Raw genomic sequence first — 17,597 nt, forward strand, 5'->3', positions numbered from 1 at the left:
TGTGGTGTTTGTATGTGATGTGTATGGCTGTAATATTTTCGACTTCGACACCTGTTACACTTCTGAAAGACTTGTGTTCGTAGTGCAAACAATAAAGTGCTGCATAGTTGTACCTGAGAGGTGAGGGAGTATATTTATCTGCAATATAATGATGTGTTGGGCCAGTGGCATCACTGGGGTTGGTGACACCTGGTGTGCCACTGTAAACTCTGCAAAAGAGTCCATGGCCTTGTGACCACCAAGTCATGTCCATTTGGTGGCGTGAGCACATGTCATGCCCCCCATTTTTCACTCCGGGACCTGCTGGATGGCCCCCCCAGCCTCTTTCAGGACAATGTGCTGCCTGCCGTGCTTGGTGACACCATCTAAAGTGAACACACCACTGTAGCACAGGAGCTCTGCTATATTGTTGTCACCTCCTCGGATAGTGTCACCTGCTGCAAGAGACCTGTAGAGAATTTGGATCAGTGGCCATTGGGCTACAAGCTTAAATGCTTTGATCAAAACATGAACCAAATCTCCATACTTTTATTTGCTAGATACAAAGAGATTTGCAGTATATTATTGTTAGCACCTATAACAAAAGTCTTTCTGTTTTGTACACATATATGGCATGAATACTGCCACGCACCTGGTACCAGGAACAATATGGGTAAAACTGAGAAATTCTGTTCTGTGACTCTTCTGACGTTTGTGAAGGAAACTGGTCCTTATGTGGCAATATCCACACCACAATAAAGACAAGTGAAATAGCAATCAAGTTTGCTAATTCTAAGTTTATCTAATTCTAAGCAAACTCCACATTTTTTTGTTTATGACAATGGTATAAATAATCAGCAAATCAGATACTGCTGACAGCGAGACTGAGAAATTAGACTGAAATTATTAAATTTCATGATAAGGATTTAATTCAATGAGTAATTAATTACCCACACTTAATCATTATTTACATAATAACCTTTTTACAATGTAGTTTGTACAGTAGCTGGATTTTAAACAATTTAAAAATGAAAATGTGTAAATATCAATAAACCACTTTCAAGCGTAAGACATATCAAATATGATGCATTTCATGTTCGGAAAGTAACTATACGAATTTAGAGCCGTACAGTGTCTTAAGACAAAATAGGTTTTGCATCTACAGTATCCAGAATTTTCACAAAATGTGTGGGGGGTTCTAAAAAAAACAGAATATTGTTTGTCTGAAAGCTGCCAAATGTACAGACTCTTTACATTCTGGTATTGTGGGCTATTCAAAGTTGTGCATATGTGCAGGGGCGTAACTAGAAGTTTGTGGGCCCTATAGTAAAACCTTGAAAGCCCCCCCCCCCCTTCCTCTTGTCACTGCAATGCTGCTTAGGGTAACGAAAGAAAGAGGGGAGTGAGAGAAAGACAAAGAGGGTGTCAGGGGAGAAAGAGATAGAGGAGCGAGAAAGAGAGAGAGAGGAGAGTTTCATGGAAATATAGGGAATGAGAGAAAGAGAGGAGCAAAAGAGAAAGCGATGAGAGGGGAGAGAGGGCATCAGGGAGAGAGAGGTGGGAGGAGCAAGAGAGAAGGAGAGGGCAGCGGGAGTTAGTGTGTCAAGGAGAGAAAGAGAAAGAGAGGGGAATGAGAGAGTGAGAGCATCAGTTAGAGGGAGATAGGGAGAGATAGATGGTGTCAAGGAGAGAGAGAAAAAACAAAAGAGAGAGGGGGTGTCAGGAAGAGAGAGAAAGTGTCAGGGAGACAGAGACAGTGTCAGGGAGAGAGAGTGAGATACAGTGTCAGAGAGAAAGACAGGGAGATACAGTGTCAGGGAGAGAGGGAGAGAGACAGTGTCAGAGAGAAATAGTGCGCACGCGAGAAAGACAATGTCAGAAGGAAAGAGATGGAGAGACATTTTCAGGTAGAGAGAGACAGAGAGACAGTGTCGGCGGGAGAGAGGGCAAGAGAGAGAAAGGGAGGGAGCGAGCGGGAGAGAGAGAGAGACAGAGTGTCAGGGAGTGACAGAGAGAGGGAGTGTCAAGCAGAGAGAGAGAGGGAGTGTCAGGCAGAGAGTGTGTGTGTGTGTGTGTGTGTGTGTGTGTGTGTGTGTGTGTGTGTGTGTGTGTGTGTGTGTGTGTGTGTGTGTGTGTCAGGGAGAGAAAGTGTCAGAGAGAGACAGTGACAGAGAGAGACAGTGTCAGGGAGACAGTGACAGAGAGAGAGAGAGACAGTGTCAGGGAGAGATATAGGGAGAGAGAGAGAGAGAGAGTATGTCAGGGAGAGAGAATGAGACAGTGTCAAGGAGCGAGAGGGGGGAGTGGGAGGGAGATTGAGCAGGAGAGAGAGGGAGGGGGAGTAAGCAGGAGAGAGAAGGAGGGAGAGCGAGCAGGAGAGAGAGAGAGAAGGAGGGGAAGTGAGCTGGAGAGAGAGAGGGGCAGGGGAGGGAACAGGAGAGGGGGTAGAAAGAGAGAGAGGAGGGGAAGTAAGCAGGAGAGACATTATCTGATTACTGTACATGTCTCTGATGGGGTGGGCACCTCTCGGCATTAGGCTCCACCCCCTAAATATACCCACGAAACGCATCACTGCACTCCCTGCTACCGGCTAGGCAGGGGGAAGGGCAGAGCGGGCAGGACAGGCAGGGACAATGTTTGCTATAGTGTGGGCCCCCCCACCCTGCTATATCCCCCTCGGCCATTCTGTCCTGCGGCCTGGGGTGACAGGGAAGCAGTGGGCCTCGGATACAGCCAGGGACAGGGTGCAGGGGGTGCTGCGGGCCCTGGATGCAGCCATGGCCCCATAGCAGCTGCACCCACGGTAGTTACGCCACTGTGTATGTGTAATTAGCATTTATACCTGTATTGCACCAAGGATGGGGCTGGTAACACTGTGCACTGATGATATAGAAAATCAATATGGATAGGGATCATCCGGCAGCAAAGTAGAATGTGTCTGGCCGGCCAGGCAGCTTGGCTTTTATACATAAGTCCAAAACATGATACAATGGAAACTGTAATCTCTTCACCTATAGGTCACAGGGATGATCATTTACAGTACAGGAGGGGTCATAGGTCGGTTTGAATAGGTGGGCGATGCCTGGTCCAGGTGTGCTTGCAGTTGGTCTCCACTGGGTTCCCACCGAATATCAGGAGCACAGTAAATACAGTTAATAAATCTGTTCCTGCGCATATCTATGCGCAGGAGCGTGCTATCTTCTGCCAACTGCTACCGGAATATTGCTCTTAAAATATCTTACAGCTGGATACCAAACACCACCTCCTAACCTAATTCTGTCCCCTCATATCCTGTAAAGGTGAATCCCTCTATTATACCTTTTAAGCAAGTGAAACTCGCTGGTGTGGTGCATGCAGGCTATGTGTAAATTGTGCACTATGTGGATTAAATATGAAATATGTCTTTGTGGCTTTTCCATGCGAATACAAATGCTACCGTAATTACTCATACCACGCACTAATACGCACTACCGCGTAAGCAGTTATACGCAACTTGCGAGTATGTGCACGCACGGCAGAACAAGTACGCGCACGGAGGCCATCTGTGTGGTGTTTGTATGTGATGTGTATGGCTGTAATATTTTCGACTTCGACACCTGTTACACTTCTGAAAGACTTGTGTTCGTAGTGCAAACAATAAAGTGCTGCATAGTTGTACCTGAGAGGTGAGGGAGTATATTTATCTGCAATATAATGATGTGTTGGGCCAGTGGCATCACTGGGGTTGGTGACACCTGGTGTGCCACTGTAAACTCTGCAAAAGAGTCCATGGCCTTGTGACCACCAAGTCATGTCCATTTGGTGGCGTGAGCACATGTCATGCCCCCCATTTTTCACTCCGGGACCTGCTGGATGGCCCCCCCAGCATCTTTCAGGACAATGTGCTGCCTGCCGTGCTTGGTGACACCATCTAAAGTGAACACACCACTGTAGCACAGGAGCTCTGCTATATTGTTGTCACCTCCTCGGATAGTGTCACCTGCTGCAAGAGACCTGTAGAGAATTTGGATCAGTGGCCATTGGGCAACAAGCTTAAATGCTTTGATCAAAACATGAACCAAATCTCCATACTTTTATTTGCTAGATACAAAGAGATTTGCAGTATATTATTGTTAGCACCTATAACAAAAGTCTTTCTGTTTTGTACACATATATGGCATGAATACTGCCACGCACCTGGTACCAGGAACAATATGGGTAAAACTGAGAAATTCTGTTCTGTGACTCTTCTGACGTTTGTGAAGGAAACTGGTCCTTATGTGGCAATATCCACACCACAATAAAGACAAGTGAAATAGCAATCAAGTTTGCTAATTCTAAGTTTATCTAATTCTAAGCAAACTCCACATTTTTTTGTTTATGACAATGGTATAAATAATCAGCAAATCAGATACTGCTGACAGCGAGACTGAGAAATTAGACTGAAATTATTAAATTTCATGATAAGGATTTAATTCAATGAGTAATTAATTACCCACACTTAATCATTATTTACATAATAACCTTTTTACAATGTAGTTTGTACAGTAGCTGGATTTTAAACAATTTAAAAATGAAAATGTGTAAATATCAATAAACCACGTTCAAGTGTAAGACATACCAAATATGATGCATTTCATGTTCGGAAAGTAACTATACAAATTTAGAGCCGTACAGTGTCTTAAAACAAAATAGGTTTTGCATCTACAGTATTTAGAATTTTCACAAAATGTGTGGGGGGTTCTAAAAAAACCAGAATATTGTTTGTCTGAAAGCTGCCAAATGTACAGACTCTTTACATGCTGGTATTGTGGGCTATTCAAAGTTGTGCATATGTGCAGGGGCGTAACTAGAAGTTTGTGGGCCCCATAGTAAAACCTTGAAAGCCCCCCCCCCCCTCCTTCCTCTTGTCACTGCAATGCTGCTTAGGGTAACGAAAGAAAGAGGGGAGTGAGAGAAAGACAAAGAGGGTGTCAGGGGAGAAAGAGATAGAGGAGCGAGAAAGAGAGAGAGAGGAGAGTTTCATGGAAATATAGGGAATGAGAGAAAGAGAGGAGCAAAAGAGAAAGCGATGAGAGGGGAGAGAGGGCATCAGGGAGAGAGAGATGTGGGAGGAGCAAGAGAGAAGGAGAGGGCAGCGGGAGTTAGTGTGTCAGGGAGAGAAAGAGAAAGAGAGGGGAATGAGAGAGTGAGAGCATCAGTTAGAGGGAGATAGGGAGAGATAGATGGTGTCAAAGAGAGAGAGAGAAAAAACAAAAGAGAGAGGGGGCGTCAGGAAGAGAGAGAAAGTGTCAGGGAGAGAGAGTGAGATACAGTGTCAGAGAGAAAGACAGGGAGATACAGTGTCAGGGAGAGAGGGAGAGAGACAGTGTCAGAGAGAAATAGTGCGCACGCGAGAGAGAAATACAATGTCAGGAGGAAAGAGATGGAGAGACATTTTCAGGTAGAGAGAGACGGAGAGACAGTGTCGGGGGGGAGAGAGGGCAAGAGAGAGAAGGTGAGAGAGAGAAAGGGAGGGAGCGAGCGGGAGAGAGAGAGAGACAGAGTGTCAGGGAGGGAGAGAGAGTGTCAGGGAGTGACAGAGAGAGGGAGTGTCAGGCAGAGAGAGAGGGAGTGTCAGGCAGAGAGAGTGTGTGTGTGTGTCAGGGAGAGAAAGTGTCAGAGAGAGACAGTGTCAGGGAGACAGTGACAGAGAGAGAGAGAGAGAGACAGTGTCGGAGAGATATAGGGAGAGAGAGAGAGAGTGTCAGGGAGAGAGAATGAGACAGTGTCAAGGAGAGTGAGGGGGGAGTGGGAGGGAGATTGAGCAGGAGAGAGAGGGAGGGGGAGTAAGCAGGAGAGAGAGGGAGGGAGAGCGAGCAGGAGAGAGATAGAGAGAAGGAGGGGAAGTGAGCTGGAGAGAGAGAGGGGCAGGGGAGGGAACAGGAGAGAGAGAGGGGGTAGAAAGAGAGAGAGGGGGGAAGTAAGCAGGAGAGACATTATCTGATTACTGTACATGTCTCTGATGGGGTGGGCACCTCTCAGCATTAGGCTCCACCCCCTAAATATACCCACGAAACGTATCACTGCACTCCCTGCTACCGGCTAGGCAGGGGGAAGGGCAGAGCGGGCAGGACAGGCAGGGACAATGTTTGCTATAGTGTGGGCCCCCCCCCACCCTGCTATATCCCCTACGGCCATTCTGTCCTGCGGCCTGGGGTGACAGGGAAGCAGTGGGCCTCGGATACAGCCAGGGACAGGGTGCAGGGGGTGCTGCGGGCCCTGGATGCAGCCATGGCCCCATAGCAGCTGCACCCACGGTAGTTACGCCACTGTGCATGTGTAATTAGCATTTATACCTGTATTGCACCAAGGATGGGGCTGGCCAGGGCCGGCTCTAGGCATGTTCGAATAGAGCGGCAGCGCAGGGCGCCACCCTTAATGGGCGCCGCGCACTGGCGCCACCATATTCGAACATGGAGCCGGCCCTGCTCTTCAGCATCGTGTGACTTGAGTGCGCTATACGCGCTGAGCGGCGCCGGTGTCTAACGTCAGACGCCAGCGCGCATAGCGCACTCAAGCACCTTGGACTTGGAGGCTTCCTGGCCGCCCGCCCGCCAGCACCCCCGCACCCGGACCCGGACCTGCACTGCCGCACCCGGACAGCAGTACTCCTCCCCCTCCAACGCCGCAGGTATTTGGGGGGGGGGCGGCCGAGTGAATCATTTATGGATGGCACTGTGGGGGCATTTATCTGGCACTGTGGGGGCGTTTATCTGGCACTGTGGGGACATTTATCTGGCACTGTGGCACTGGGGGCATTTATCTGGCACTGTGGGGGCATTTACCTGGCACTGTGGGGACATTTATCTGGCACTGGGGGCATTTATCTGGCACTGTGGGGACATTTATCTGGCACTGTGGCACTGGGGGCATTTATCTGGCACTGTGGGGGCATTTACCTGGCACTGGGGGCATTTATCTGGCACTGTGGGGACATTTATCTGGCACTGTGGGGGCATTTATCTGGCAGTGTGGGGACATTTATCTGGCACTGTGGGGACATTTATCTGGCACTGGGGGCATTTATCTGGCACTGTGGGCATTTATTTGGCACCGTGGGGACATTTATCTGGCACTGTGGCTGTGGGGGCATTTATCTGGCACTGTGGGAGCATTTATCTGGCACTGTGGGCATTTATCTGGCACTGTGGGGACATTTATCTGGCACTGTGGGGGCATTTATCTGGCACTATGGGGACATTTTGGCACTGTGGGGGCATTTATCTGGCACTGTGGGGGCATTTATCTGGCACTGTGGGGGCATTTATCTGGCACTGTGGGGGCATTTATCTAGCACTGTGGGGACATTTATCTGGCACTGTGGGGGCATTTATCTGGCACTGTGGGGGCATTTATCTGGCACTGGGGGTATTTATCTGGCACTGTGGGCATTTATCTGGCACTGTGGGGACATTTATCTGGCACTGTGGCTGTGGGGGCATTTATCTGGCACTGTGGGGGCATTTATCTGGCACTGTGGGGGCATTTATCTGGCACTGTGGGGGCATTTATCTGGCACTGTGGGGACATTTATCTGGCACTGTGGGGGCATTTATCTAGCACTGTGGGGGCTTTTCTGTATCTACATATCTGGCACTGTGTGGCCATTTATGTATCTGGCATTGCTGGGGGGCATGTCATGTGTTGCTGGCACTGCTGGGGGGCATGTCATGTGTAGCTGGCACGGCTGGGGAGCATATCATGTAGTGTTCCCGCTAGGCGTCTGTGGCTAGGCAAAGTGTCTAACGTGCTCTGCCTGGCGCAAAGTGTCTAACGTGCTCTGCCTGGCGCAAAGTGTCTAACGTGCTCTGCCTGGCGCAAAGTGTCTAACGTGCTCTGCCTGGCGCAAAGTGTCTAACGTGCTCTGCCTGGCGCAAAGTGTCTAACGTGCTCTGCCTGGCGCAAAGTGTCTAACGTGCTCTGCCTGGCGCAAAGTGTCTAACGTGCTCTGCCTGGCGCAAAGTGTCTAGGAGGTTCTACCTGGTGCAGTGTGTATTAACTGCACTACTGTGTGGTGTAATGCGAATTGCCACTATTATGTGGCCACGCACCTTCCCCACGGAGCAACGCCCCTACATTTTTGCTGCGCGCCTTCGCCGCGCACTGTCCATGCTTTGCCATGTAGGTAGATGAGCACCAAGCATTACAGTATGTACATCATTTTGCCCTCCTAACTTAAAAATGTGCCCTCCCTTCCCTAAAAAGTGAACACTATCGTGTAGCTGGCACTGCTGGGGGGCATATTGTGTGTAGCTGGCACTGCTGGGGGGCATATCATGTCTATCTGGCACTGCACATTGTGTATCTGACACTATACTGGAGACATTGTGTGTAAGGAACACTACTGTGGCTGTTATGTGTAAGGCTGCTAATTGTGTGCGTAGAGGGGGTGTGAAAACATATTTATTTATAGTCTAATAATATGACGTTATGAGGCCACGCCCACTTTCCAAGAGGCCACACCCACTTTTCCTGGAGCGCGCGTGCCTTCGGCGCGCACATAATGGGGGGGGGGGGCGCTTTTACATGTTTTCGCTCAGGGTGCTAGTAGGCCTGGAGCCGGCCCTGGGGCTGGTAACACTGTGCACTGATGATGATATAGAAAATCAATATGGATAGGGATCATCCGGCAGGCAAGTACATGGATTTAGTTCCAGGCACGTAATATGGGAGCAAAATATGGCTGACTTGCGTTCAACTTCGCATTGGCCCCATAACATCCCAGGACCAAATTAATTTATTTTTAAAACGAGATGTCCCAGCCATTGTTAGACTGGTTGCAACCACATGTTAACCCAGTGCTGTTTTTTCTAAGGAAAAAGGTGGCGGTACTCACCTATAGTCGATACAAGGTTTATAGTCGCTTCCACGCTAGACACAGTAAGTGTCAGATGCTTATTTTATTAATTTCTGGAAAAAAAAACTTTTATGTTTTTTCCTGTTTCTGGAACTACCTTAATGAATGAAAGATTACACCCCCCCAGCCCCCCCCCCCCCCCCCCCCCAAAAAAAAAAAAAAAAAAAAGGTGCCGGTACTGCGTAGTCCTAAGTATAATTATAAAAAATACACTGTTTACCCATTCACAGTGGTAACCTCTGGTCTGTCTGTAATTGCTGTTTCCAATGTTTGTATCCTGATCTTTGGGAGGTATACGGAAATTAAAGCCTATTTTTAGCCACAGCTCATCATTGATTTTCAAACACGCAAATTTAATTCTTCATGTTTTTGTTTTTTTCTAAATGTTTTATTTCTATTGCAGATATAATATGGTATTATTTACAGATGATTGTCTTCTCATTGCAAACATTCTTTAGCAAGTTAGTATGAATAATAAAGTTAAATCAGTAACACATGGAACATGGAAGGTGTCGCATCATTCCCGCGTTCACGTTCTGTATTTGATTATAAAGATGTTGTATATCGATGTTCTGCAGTTCATGGAATAAATCTCTCTTTTAAAAAAACCACCCCCTACCCCTGAATTACTGAGACATGGACGCCTCCCAGGATGGTGTCAGCTGACAATTATACAGCAGTTTATAGTAAAAAAAAAACGGCTATAGTATATATATATTTATTCAGTCAGTGGTCACATTCGTCATCTTCATCATTTTGCTCTTCTTCTTCAGGAAAAGAAGAATTCTTCTGATTTTTTATCTGTGTAACCCCTGTGAATAGACAAATATAGATCAAATTAAAGTATTTTCTGATCCCTACCAGACTTGCTGTCGTCTCCAGCTTAAAAATAAATCAATTGTTTACTTCTGGCATTCTCGGAAAGTTAATCAGACCTTCATACTACAACTCAACAAGAGAGCTAAATTAAGACAATAACATCAACAACAACAACATAATACACAAGGTTGGAAATGTGAATCGTACTTTGCTGCGAAATGAAATGTAATGACACCGACGTTCGGCGGCTGTGCAGGATGACGGTCGAACTCTAACATTTTTTTAAAGGGGCAATCACTCATAAGGCTATACTAGGCCTTGTAAGTGATTGCCCCTTTAAAAAAAGTCAGAGATCGGTCAGCATACCGCATGGACGCAGAATTTGGGCGTCATTACATCCGGACCCATATTGCTGTTTTTCGTCAATTATTTATATGACTTGGAAGCAATGTCGACACTCTGCATCAGGATAGTCACACTTTATTTTAACCTGTAATACAGATAGATAGAGAGAGAGAGAGAGAGAGAGAGAGAGAGAGAGAGAGAGAGAGAGAGATAAATAGATAGATAGATAGATAGATAGATAGATAGATAGATAGATAGATAGTATTATATAATTTTATACATAATTTCAAGAAATTTCTGAAAGTGGGTCAGTTTTATTTTTCTGAGACAGTCCCACTGTCCCCCACCCATGCAGGCCACAGTGTCCCACAGGGCTGAACTGTTAGGGGTAACAATGTCGCCCCAGGTTAATAGATGTCATGCTACGCACATGACATCTATACACAGTGCAGGTAAAGCCCAGATGAAGCCCAGCATCTCGGAGAATGCTGTGCACACCCCACAGTGATGGAAACGGGGGTTGCCATAAATCCACACTCCATTTCAAGTAAGGTTCCACCCCTTTGCAGGCACACATGCCTATGTCACTAATCTCCAGACATTAATGTGGGTGGTATTTATAAGGAATATCCAGTGGCAGATCTGTTGTTCCTGCAGCTCATGAGTGATCACATTTTAATTTGGCCCCCTAAAGCAGAAGGGTAATACACAGGACGATAGTAGCAGGGAGGAAGCCAGGACTTTGCGGGCCCCATAGCAACATTTTGAAGGGGCCCCTGCCTCAATGTATTTAGGGAGACACTTCTCTCTGCAGCTGTTGTTCATTTTATAAACCATGGTAGCGCCCTAGTTGATTTTATGCTCAATAGTAGGGCCTTAGTTCATCTTATTCTCAATAGTAGTGCCCTAGTTTAAATTATGCCACACATTGCCCCAGTTCACATTATGCCACACAGTGACCCAGTTCACATTATGCTACACAGTGACCCAGTTCACATTATGCCACACAGTGGCCCAGTTCACATTATGCCACACAGTGACCCAGTTCACATTATGCCACACAGTGACCCAGTTCACATTATGCCACACAGTGACCCAGTTCACATTATGCCACACAGTGACCCAGTTCACATTATGCCACATATTGTGGCACACTTTAGTACCTCAGTTTGTATTTGTAGGCAACTTGGTAGACAACTATATTACCTGAGTGTATGTGGACTGGGCCCCCTAACCCTCTGGGCCCCATGGTAATGGCCCACCCTGCATGCACTATAGCTATGCCCATGGACAGTAGTCTTGCTATGACTGCAGTTATTCACATGCACTATAATGATCTGATCAATTTCAATGAGAAAATGATCAGCCTTCTTGCTTTTTTTGGTTGGCTTATATATTAGACAATTGGCTAATAACATTTCTTGTTATGGATATGTTAATATTTACTTAATGAGCCTATATTATTCTCTTGAGATTGTCCCTAGATTATTAGTGTTTATGTTAAGAAATTGGATTAATTAAAACATAAAATATACACCTGTTGTGCTTACTAACAGATCATTTTCACTTTTATCTGAATTAGCAATGAAGTAATAATACATTTTATCTTTTATTATTAGAGAAAAATGTAGGTTTTTTTTTAGCATTTTTGGTACTGTGCTAATACTTTATCTCTCTGCTGTTGTTGGCAGCAACTGCGGGTCATTCTGTTCTGTTTATCAAAGCTGTAGGCTTAATAGTGTGTGAGCTTTGTTATTACCCCCAATTCTAATACTTCATTGGCGCCTAGTTTGAATGTTCCATCTTCTTTAACAGCTCTTGTCAAAAGTTATATTGTTCCTAATTACTTAGCGCTCATGTCACAAGGCTGTTATTCTCTGCTATCTAAACAAAGGCATTCTATTTTCTTTGTTCTGCATTAGGCCATGATGACTTTTCTCTTAAGCGACTCCATTTACCAACTTTTTTTGTGTTAGAGTTTTCAACAATTTAAATACGACCGTATAAATAAAAGGGACGTCTGACAATCAAACAAACTGAAACAAAGCCTTTTTAAGACTTTTGCATATTGATTAAATTTTACATGAAAACAAGACCTCCGTCTATGTCCTTCTAAGCCTTCCTAATGTGCAGACGTTTCCTCCGAATATATCCAGTGTCGCATGACCTATTTGCTTTCCAAAGGTCAAACTTAAAATGAAGCAGTGCTCTTCCCACAGTGGATTTCGGGCCTAATTTAGATTTGATCACTGGGCAGCGTTTTTTGCAGCGCTGCGATCAGATAGTCACCACCTACAGGGGGAGTGTATTTTCGCTGTGCAAGTGTGAGTTCCTATTTGTAGCAGAGCTGCACAAACTGATTTTGTGCCGTCTCTGCGCAGCCCAGGACTTACTCTTCCAGTGCGATTGAATCCTGCTGATTGGGGTCAGAGTTGACATCAGACACTCTCCCTGAAAACACTTGAACACACCTGCGTTTTCCCGGACACTCCCTGAAAATGGTCAGTTGCCACCCGCAAACGGCCTCTTCCTGTCAATCACCTTGCGAACGCCTGTGCGAATGGATCCTTTGCACCATCCCGTCGCTGACTGCCGATGCCCGTTGTAGCCGTCCGACACGCCTGCACATTGCGGTGCAAAAACGCACAGCAGCGATAAGTTCTGAATTAGGCCCTTCATGTATGAGGTGAGATCGATAAACACCTCAAACGCCTTGGTTTTGCCCAGATACATCTGTATGGACCATTCCACCCTTCTGAGAGATGTAGAAAGGTGGAAAATCTCAAGAGCTGGACCGTGCCAAAGTTCAACCTTCTATCACATTCAATAAAATAGATGATTCTATTTGTCTTCTAAAACACTACTCAGTTTAATGATATTAATGGCTTGCAAGGGAAAATAGCCATGCATTTCTCAACACACCAAAGAAACCCTAAAGAGACATCTGTGTCTAAGATTAATATTCACATTCTGACTACAGGTGTGTGTGGGTCTGCTGTTTTGGTTCTAATTTCATTGTTGCGCTTTGGTTTGGAAAAACTACCCTCAAGTATTTTAGGTTCAGAATTTGGATTAGAATCAGGACTGGGGGTTTTGGAGTTCTTGAAAATGGATAAAAACAGCTAAAATCAAGTAAGTTGGACGCAGCAGCAATACTCAAATATTAATTTGCAGCAGGAGGTGTCTGTAGGAAAAAAATGCAGCGCTAATCCGAGCGCTGTGTCCGTAGTCGCAGATCACGAAGCCTCATTTTACTCAGATTATTCATCAGAATGCCTCTGCCGGAGCCAGCAAATCTGTGTCCAAAGACGCAGAGCCTGACCCTCGATATACCTACACGCCCCCGCGTGACACGGCTATCAAAGGGACTGCGGGCCTAATTCAGACGTAATCGTAGCAGCAAATTTGTTAGCAGATGGGAAAAACCATGGGGGTCATTCCGAGTTGTTCGCTCGTTATTTTTTTCTCGCAACGGAGCGATTAGTCGCTAATGCGCATGCGCAATGTCCGCAGTGCGACTGCGCCAAGTAAATTTGCTATGCAGTTAGGAATTTTACTCACGGCATTGCGAGGTTTTTTCTTCGTTCTGGTGATCGTAATGTGATTGACAGGAAGTGGGTGTTTCTGGGCGGAAACTGGCCGTTTTATGGGAGTGTGTGAAAAAACGCTACCGTTTCTGGGAAAAACGCGGGAGTGGCTGGAGAAACGGAGGAGTGTCTGGGCAAACGCTGGGTGTGTTTGTGACGTCAAACCAGGAACGACAAGCACTGAACTGATCGCACTGGCAGAGTAAGTCTCGAGCTACTCAGAAACTGCACAGAGAAGTCTTTTCGCAATATTGCGAATCTTTCGTTCGCAATTTTGATAAGCTAAGATTCACTCCCAGTAGGCGGCGGCTTAGCGTGTGCAAAGCTGCTAAAAGCAGCTTGCGAGCGAACAACTCGGAATGAGGGCCCATGGGTGTAATTCTGAGTTGATCGCAGCAGGAACTTTGTTAGCAGTTGGGCAAAACCATGGCCCTCATTCCGAGTTGATCGGTCGCAAGGCGAATTTAGCAGAGTTACACACGCTAAGCCGCCGCCTACTGGGAGTGAATCTTAGCTTCTTAAAATTGCGACCGATGTATTCGCAATAATGCGATTACTAACTACTTAGCAGTTTCAGAGTAGCTCCAGACTTACTCTGCCTGTGCGATCAGTTCAGTGCTTGTCGTTCCTGGTTGACGTCACAAACACACCCAGCGTTCGCCCAGGCACTCCCACCGTTTCTCCGGCCACTCCTGCGTTTTTTCCGGAAACGGTAGCGTTTTCAGCCACACGCCCCTGAAACGCCGTGTTTCCGCCCAGTAACACCCATTTCCTGTCAATCACATTACGTTCGCCGGAGCGAAGAAAAAGCCGTGAGTAAAAATACTTTCTTCATAGTAAAGTTACTTGGCGCAGTCGCAGTGCGAACATTGCGCATGCGTACTAAGCGGATTTTCACTGCGATGCGATGAAAAATACCGAGCGAACAACTCGGAATGAGGGCCCATGTGCACTGCAGGGGAGGCAGATATAACATGTGCAGAGAGAGATAGATTTGGGTGTGGTGAGTTCAATCTGCAATCTAAATTGCAGTGTAAAAATAAAGCAGCCAGTATTTACCCTGCACAGAAACAAAATAACCCACCCAAATCTAACTCTCTCTGCACATGTTATATCTGCCCCCCCCCCCCCCACCCCCTACAGTGCACATGGTTTTACCCATTAGCTAACAAATTTGCTGCTACAATCAGGTCTGAGTTAGGCCCTGCGAGCGATCACGCAGGACTCATCCGGTGCATGCACAGACCCTCAAACATCGGAGATGTGCGTAAACCATAGGAATCAGGCCCTAAGCCATTTCAAATTTATATGTTAGTCCCTCAGAAATTAAAATGTAAAAAAATCCTAATTTATTAAGCAGTTAAATAAAATAAAATTCCACAAAGCTAAGATTATAATATTTTTTGCACCAAACTGGATACGTATATAACTGTTCCACTGGAGCTGTGCTAATTTTTACCTCACATTGGCCCTCATTCCGAGTTGATCGCTCGCTAGTTGCTTTTAGCAGCAGTGCACACGCTAAGCCGCCACCCTCTAGGAGTATATCTTAGCTTAGCAGAACTGCTCGAAAAAAATGTCATGCAGTTTCTGAACAGCTCCAAACCTACTCCTACCTTGCGATCACGTCTGTTTACTTCCTGCTTTGACGTCACAAACACGCCCTGCGTTCGGGCAGCCACTCCCCCGTTTCCCCAGGCACGCCTGCGTTTTTTAGCACACTCCCGGAAAATGGTCAGTTATTACCCAGAAACACCCCATTCATGTCAATCACTCACCGATCAACAGAGCGACAGAAAAGCGTTGCTCGCCCTTGTGTAAAACTGCATAGTTTTGTGTGAAAGTACTTCGCGCGTGCGTACTGCGGCCCGTACGCATGCGCAGAAATGCAGAATTTTAGCCTGATCGCTGCGCTGCGAACAACGGCAGCTAGCGATCAACTCGGAATGAGGGCCATTGTACAGTACAGTAGTTAGTTTTTGCAATGAAAAAATGTGACTACCTCACCTCCAGCAGCCATTCTCTAACAGGCAGCAATGGGGGGGGGGAAAAAAGGTAAATATAAAAAAAATAAAACAACATACGTTTTTTGCCCAGGTCGTTCCTGTGTGACCCAGATGTAACCTGCTCACAAACTCACTAATACCCCTTTCACACCGCACAAATAACCTGGTATCGACTCGGTATATCGCTGGGTCGACGTGGGTTGCTGTAAGGTGTGAAAGATTCAGTCCCGAATTCCCAGGTCGCCTGACCCAGTAATTCAACTCAGGAATAAAGAAAGGTTATTCTAAGGCTATTACCGGGTCAGGTGCAGTGTGAACTGGTTTACCGGGTAGATGCGACCCGGTACCCTTTCACTGCATAGGGAGAGGCGGCACAGAGATGATCTCATCTCCTAGCGCCGCCTCCGCTCCCGCCCCTGATGACAACCTGACCCGGCAATATACCGAGTCAGGAAGCCAGTTCTCAGGGTCCAATGCCTGGTCGCACCCGTGAAGGACCCGTTTCCAATTCCCGGGTGCGACCCGGCAGGTATGGGCCTGCCCACCCTGCAGCCTGTTATTGGTGCATTACAATAATGTGGGAAGTGCCAGGTAACTGTAGGATCACTGCTTCCCTTTTCCTGCATACATATTATAAAAGCTCCTTCAGTACTGTAATTACTCCCACATATCCTCCCTCATCAGGCAGCGATGACTCTGTTCTCCCTGCATTTCTGTAGCGCACGAGCCATTGCAGGCTAGTTTGTATGGATAGATCTGTCCAAGACAATGTTATGTTTCATTTTGAATTATGGATAATGAATTATTGGGGATGGGGAGTCAGACAGAGGATCATCTTAGATGTAACCTAGCCAAAGAAAGACCCTGCAAGGCCCTAGAAGGTCTGCTAGATCCCAGCTACTCCAGAGTTACCTCATCTCCATTTATTTATTTTGTTGATGCTACAACCTTGTGTACAGCCTCTGTTCCCTTATACAAACTAGAAGCGGACGGTTTGTAAACTAAACCAATATTCATGAAAATGTGATGTGTGCACTGTAACTTCATACCCTGTTGTTTTCATTCATTTCAATACAGTTGGTAAATCAGGTTGCAGTTTCATCGTCTGAAGTTCCTGACCATGAAACACACTGATAAATAGTGTAGGAAAGCAGGTAAAGAAGAATATACTGTAGAGAGAGACAGCAGAGCTGATGTTCACGTAAATTAGCAATTTCCTTTGCATGGGTCCAAATCTCTAAAAAGTTGTGTGGTGCCAGTGGCGGATTTAGCGGGGGGCAATTAGGGCGAACGCCCCCCTTACACATACAGGCACCAGGATGGATGGCCGGGTCCCGCCGCGGTGTTGGGAACGGACTGGAGAGTGGTGGAGGGTGGTGCAGCACGGCGGGGGAAGGGGAGAGATAGCATCCTGACGAGCGTACAGGGAGGAGGGGGCATGGTCAGAACAGAGGCCGGCGGGGACAGGCTACAGTTATTGTGTACACTGCTGCCTCTGCCGTCCTTTATCTGTCTCCTCATGCTGCAGCGGACTCCATAATACAGTAGGTGTCAGTGTATGCCATGTCTCCTCCCCCCTACCCTCCAAGCTAAAGTGTGTGTGTGCCATTTATCCCCCCCCTTCTCCTCCTAGATAAATTGTGTGTGCCATGTCCCCCCTCCTAGCTAAAGTGTCTGTGTGCCATTCCCCCCCCCCCCTCTTCTCCTAGCTAAAGTGTCTGTGTGCCATTTCTCCCCCCTCTTCTAGCTAAAGTGTATGCCATGTCCCCCCTCCTGGCTAAAGTCTCTGTGTGCCACGTCTCCCCCCCTCTCCTCTTAGCTAAAGTGTCTGTGTGCCACGTCTCCCTCCTCCTAGCTAAAGTGCGTGTGTGCCACTTCTCCCCCCATCTCCTCCTAGCTAAAGTGTCTGTGTGCCACGTCTCCCCCCTCTCCTCTTAGCTAAAGTGTCTGTGTGTCACGTCTCCCTCCTCCTAGCTAAAGTGT

At 46.7% G+C, this 17,597-nt stretch overlaps 1 protein-coding gene across 4 annotated transcripts in view; it reads right to left on the minus strand.

Annotated features, from left to right (window-relative positions):
* Positions 1-9,031: 9,031 nt before the first annotated feature.
* Positions 9,032-17,597, minus strand: part of PPP1R1C (protein phosphatase 1 regulatory inhibitor subunit 1C) — a 119,662-nt gene continuing 111,096 nt past the window's right edge. For all 4 annotated transcript variants that reach the window (XM_063932270.1, XM_063932268.1, XM_063932269.1 and 1 more), the window contains one exon: positions 9,032-9,669. In XM_063932270.1, coding sequence (XP_063788340.1) covers positions 9,584-9,669 — 86 coding nt within the window. In that variant the 3' untranslated portion in view covers positions 9,032-9,583. The remainder of the gene's footprint in view (positions 9,670-17,597) is intronic.

Source organism: Pseudophryne corroboree, chromosome 7, assembly GCF_028390025.1.
Source record: "Pseudophryne corroboree isolate aPseCor3 chromosome 7, aPseCor3.hap2, whole genome shotgun sequence".
Taxonomy (NCBI): Eukaryota; Metazoa; Chordata; class Amphibia; order Anura; family Myobatrachidae; genus Pseudophryne; species Pseudophryne corroboree.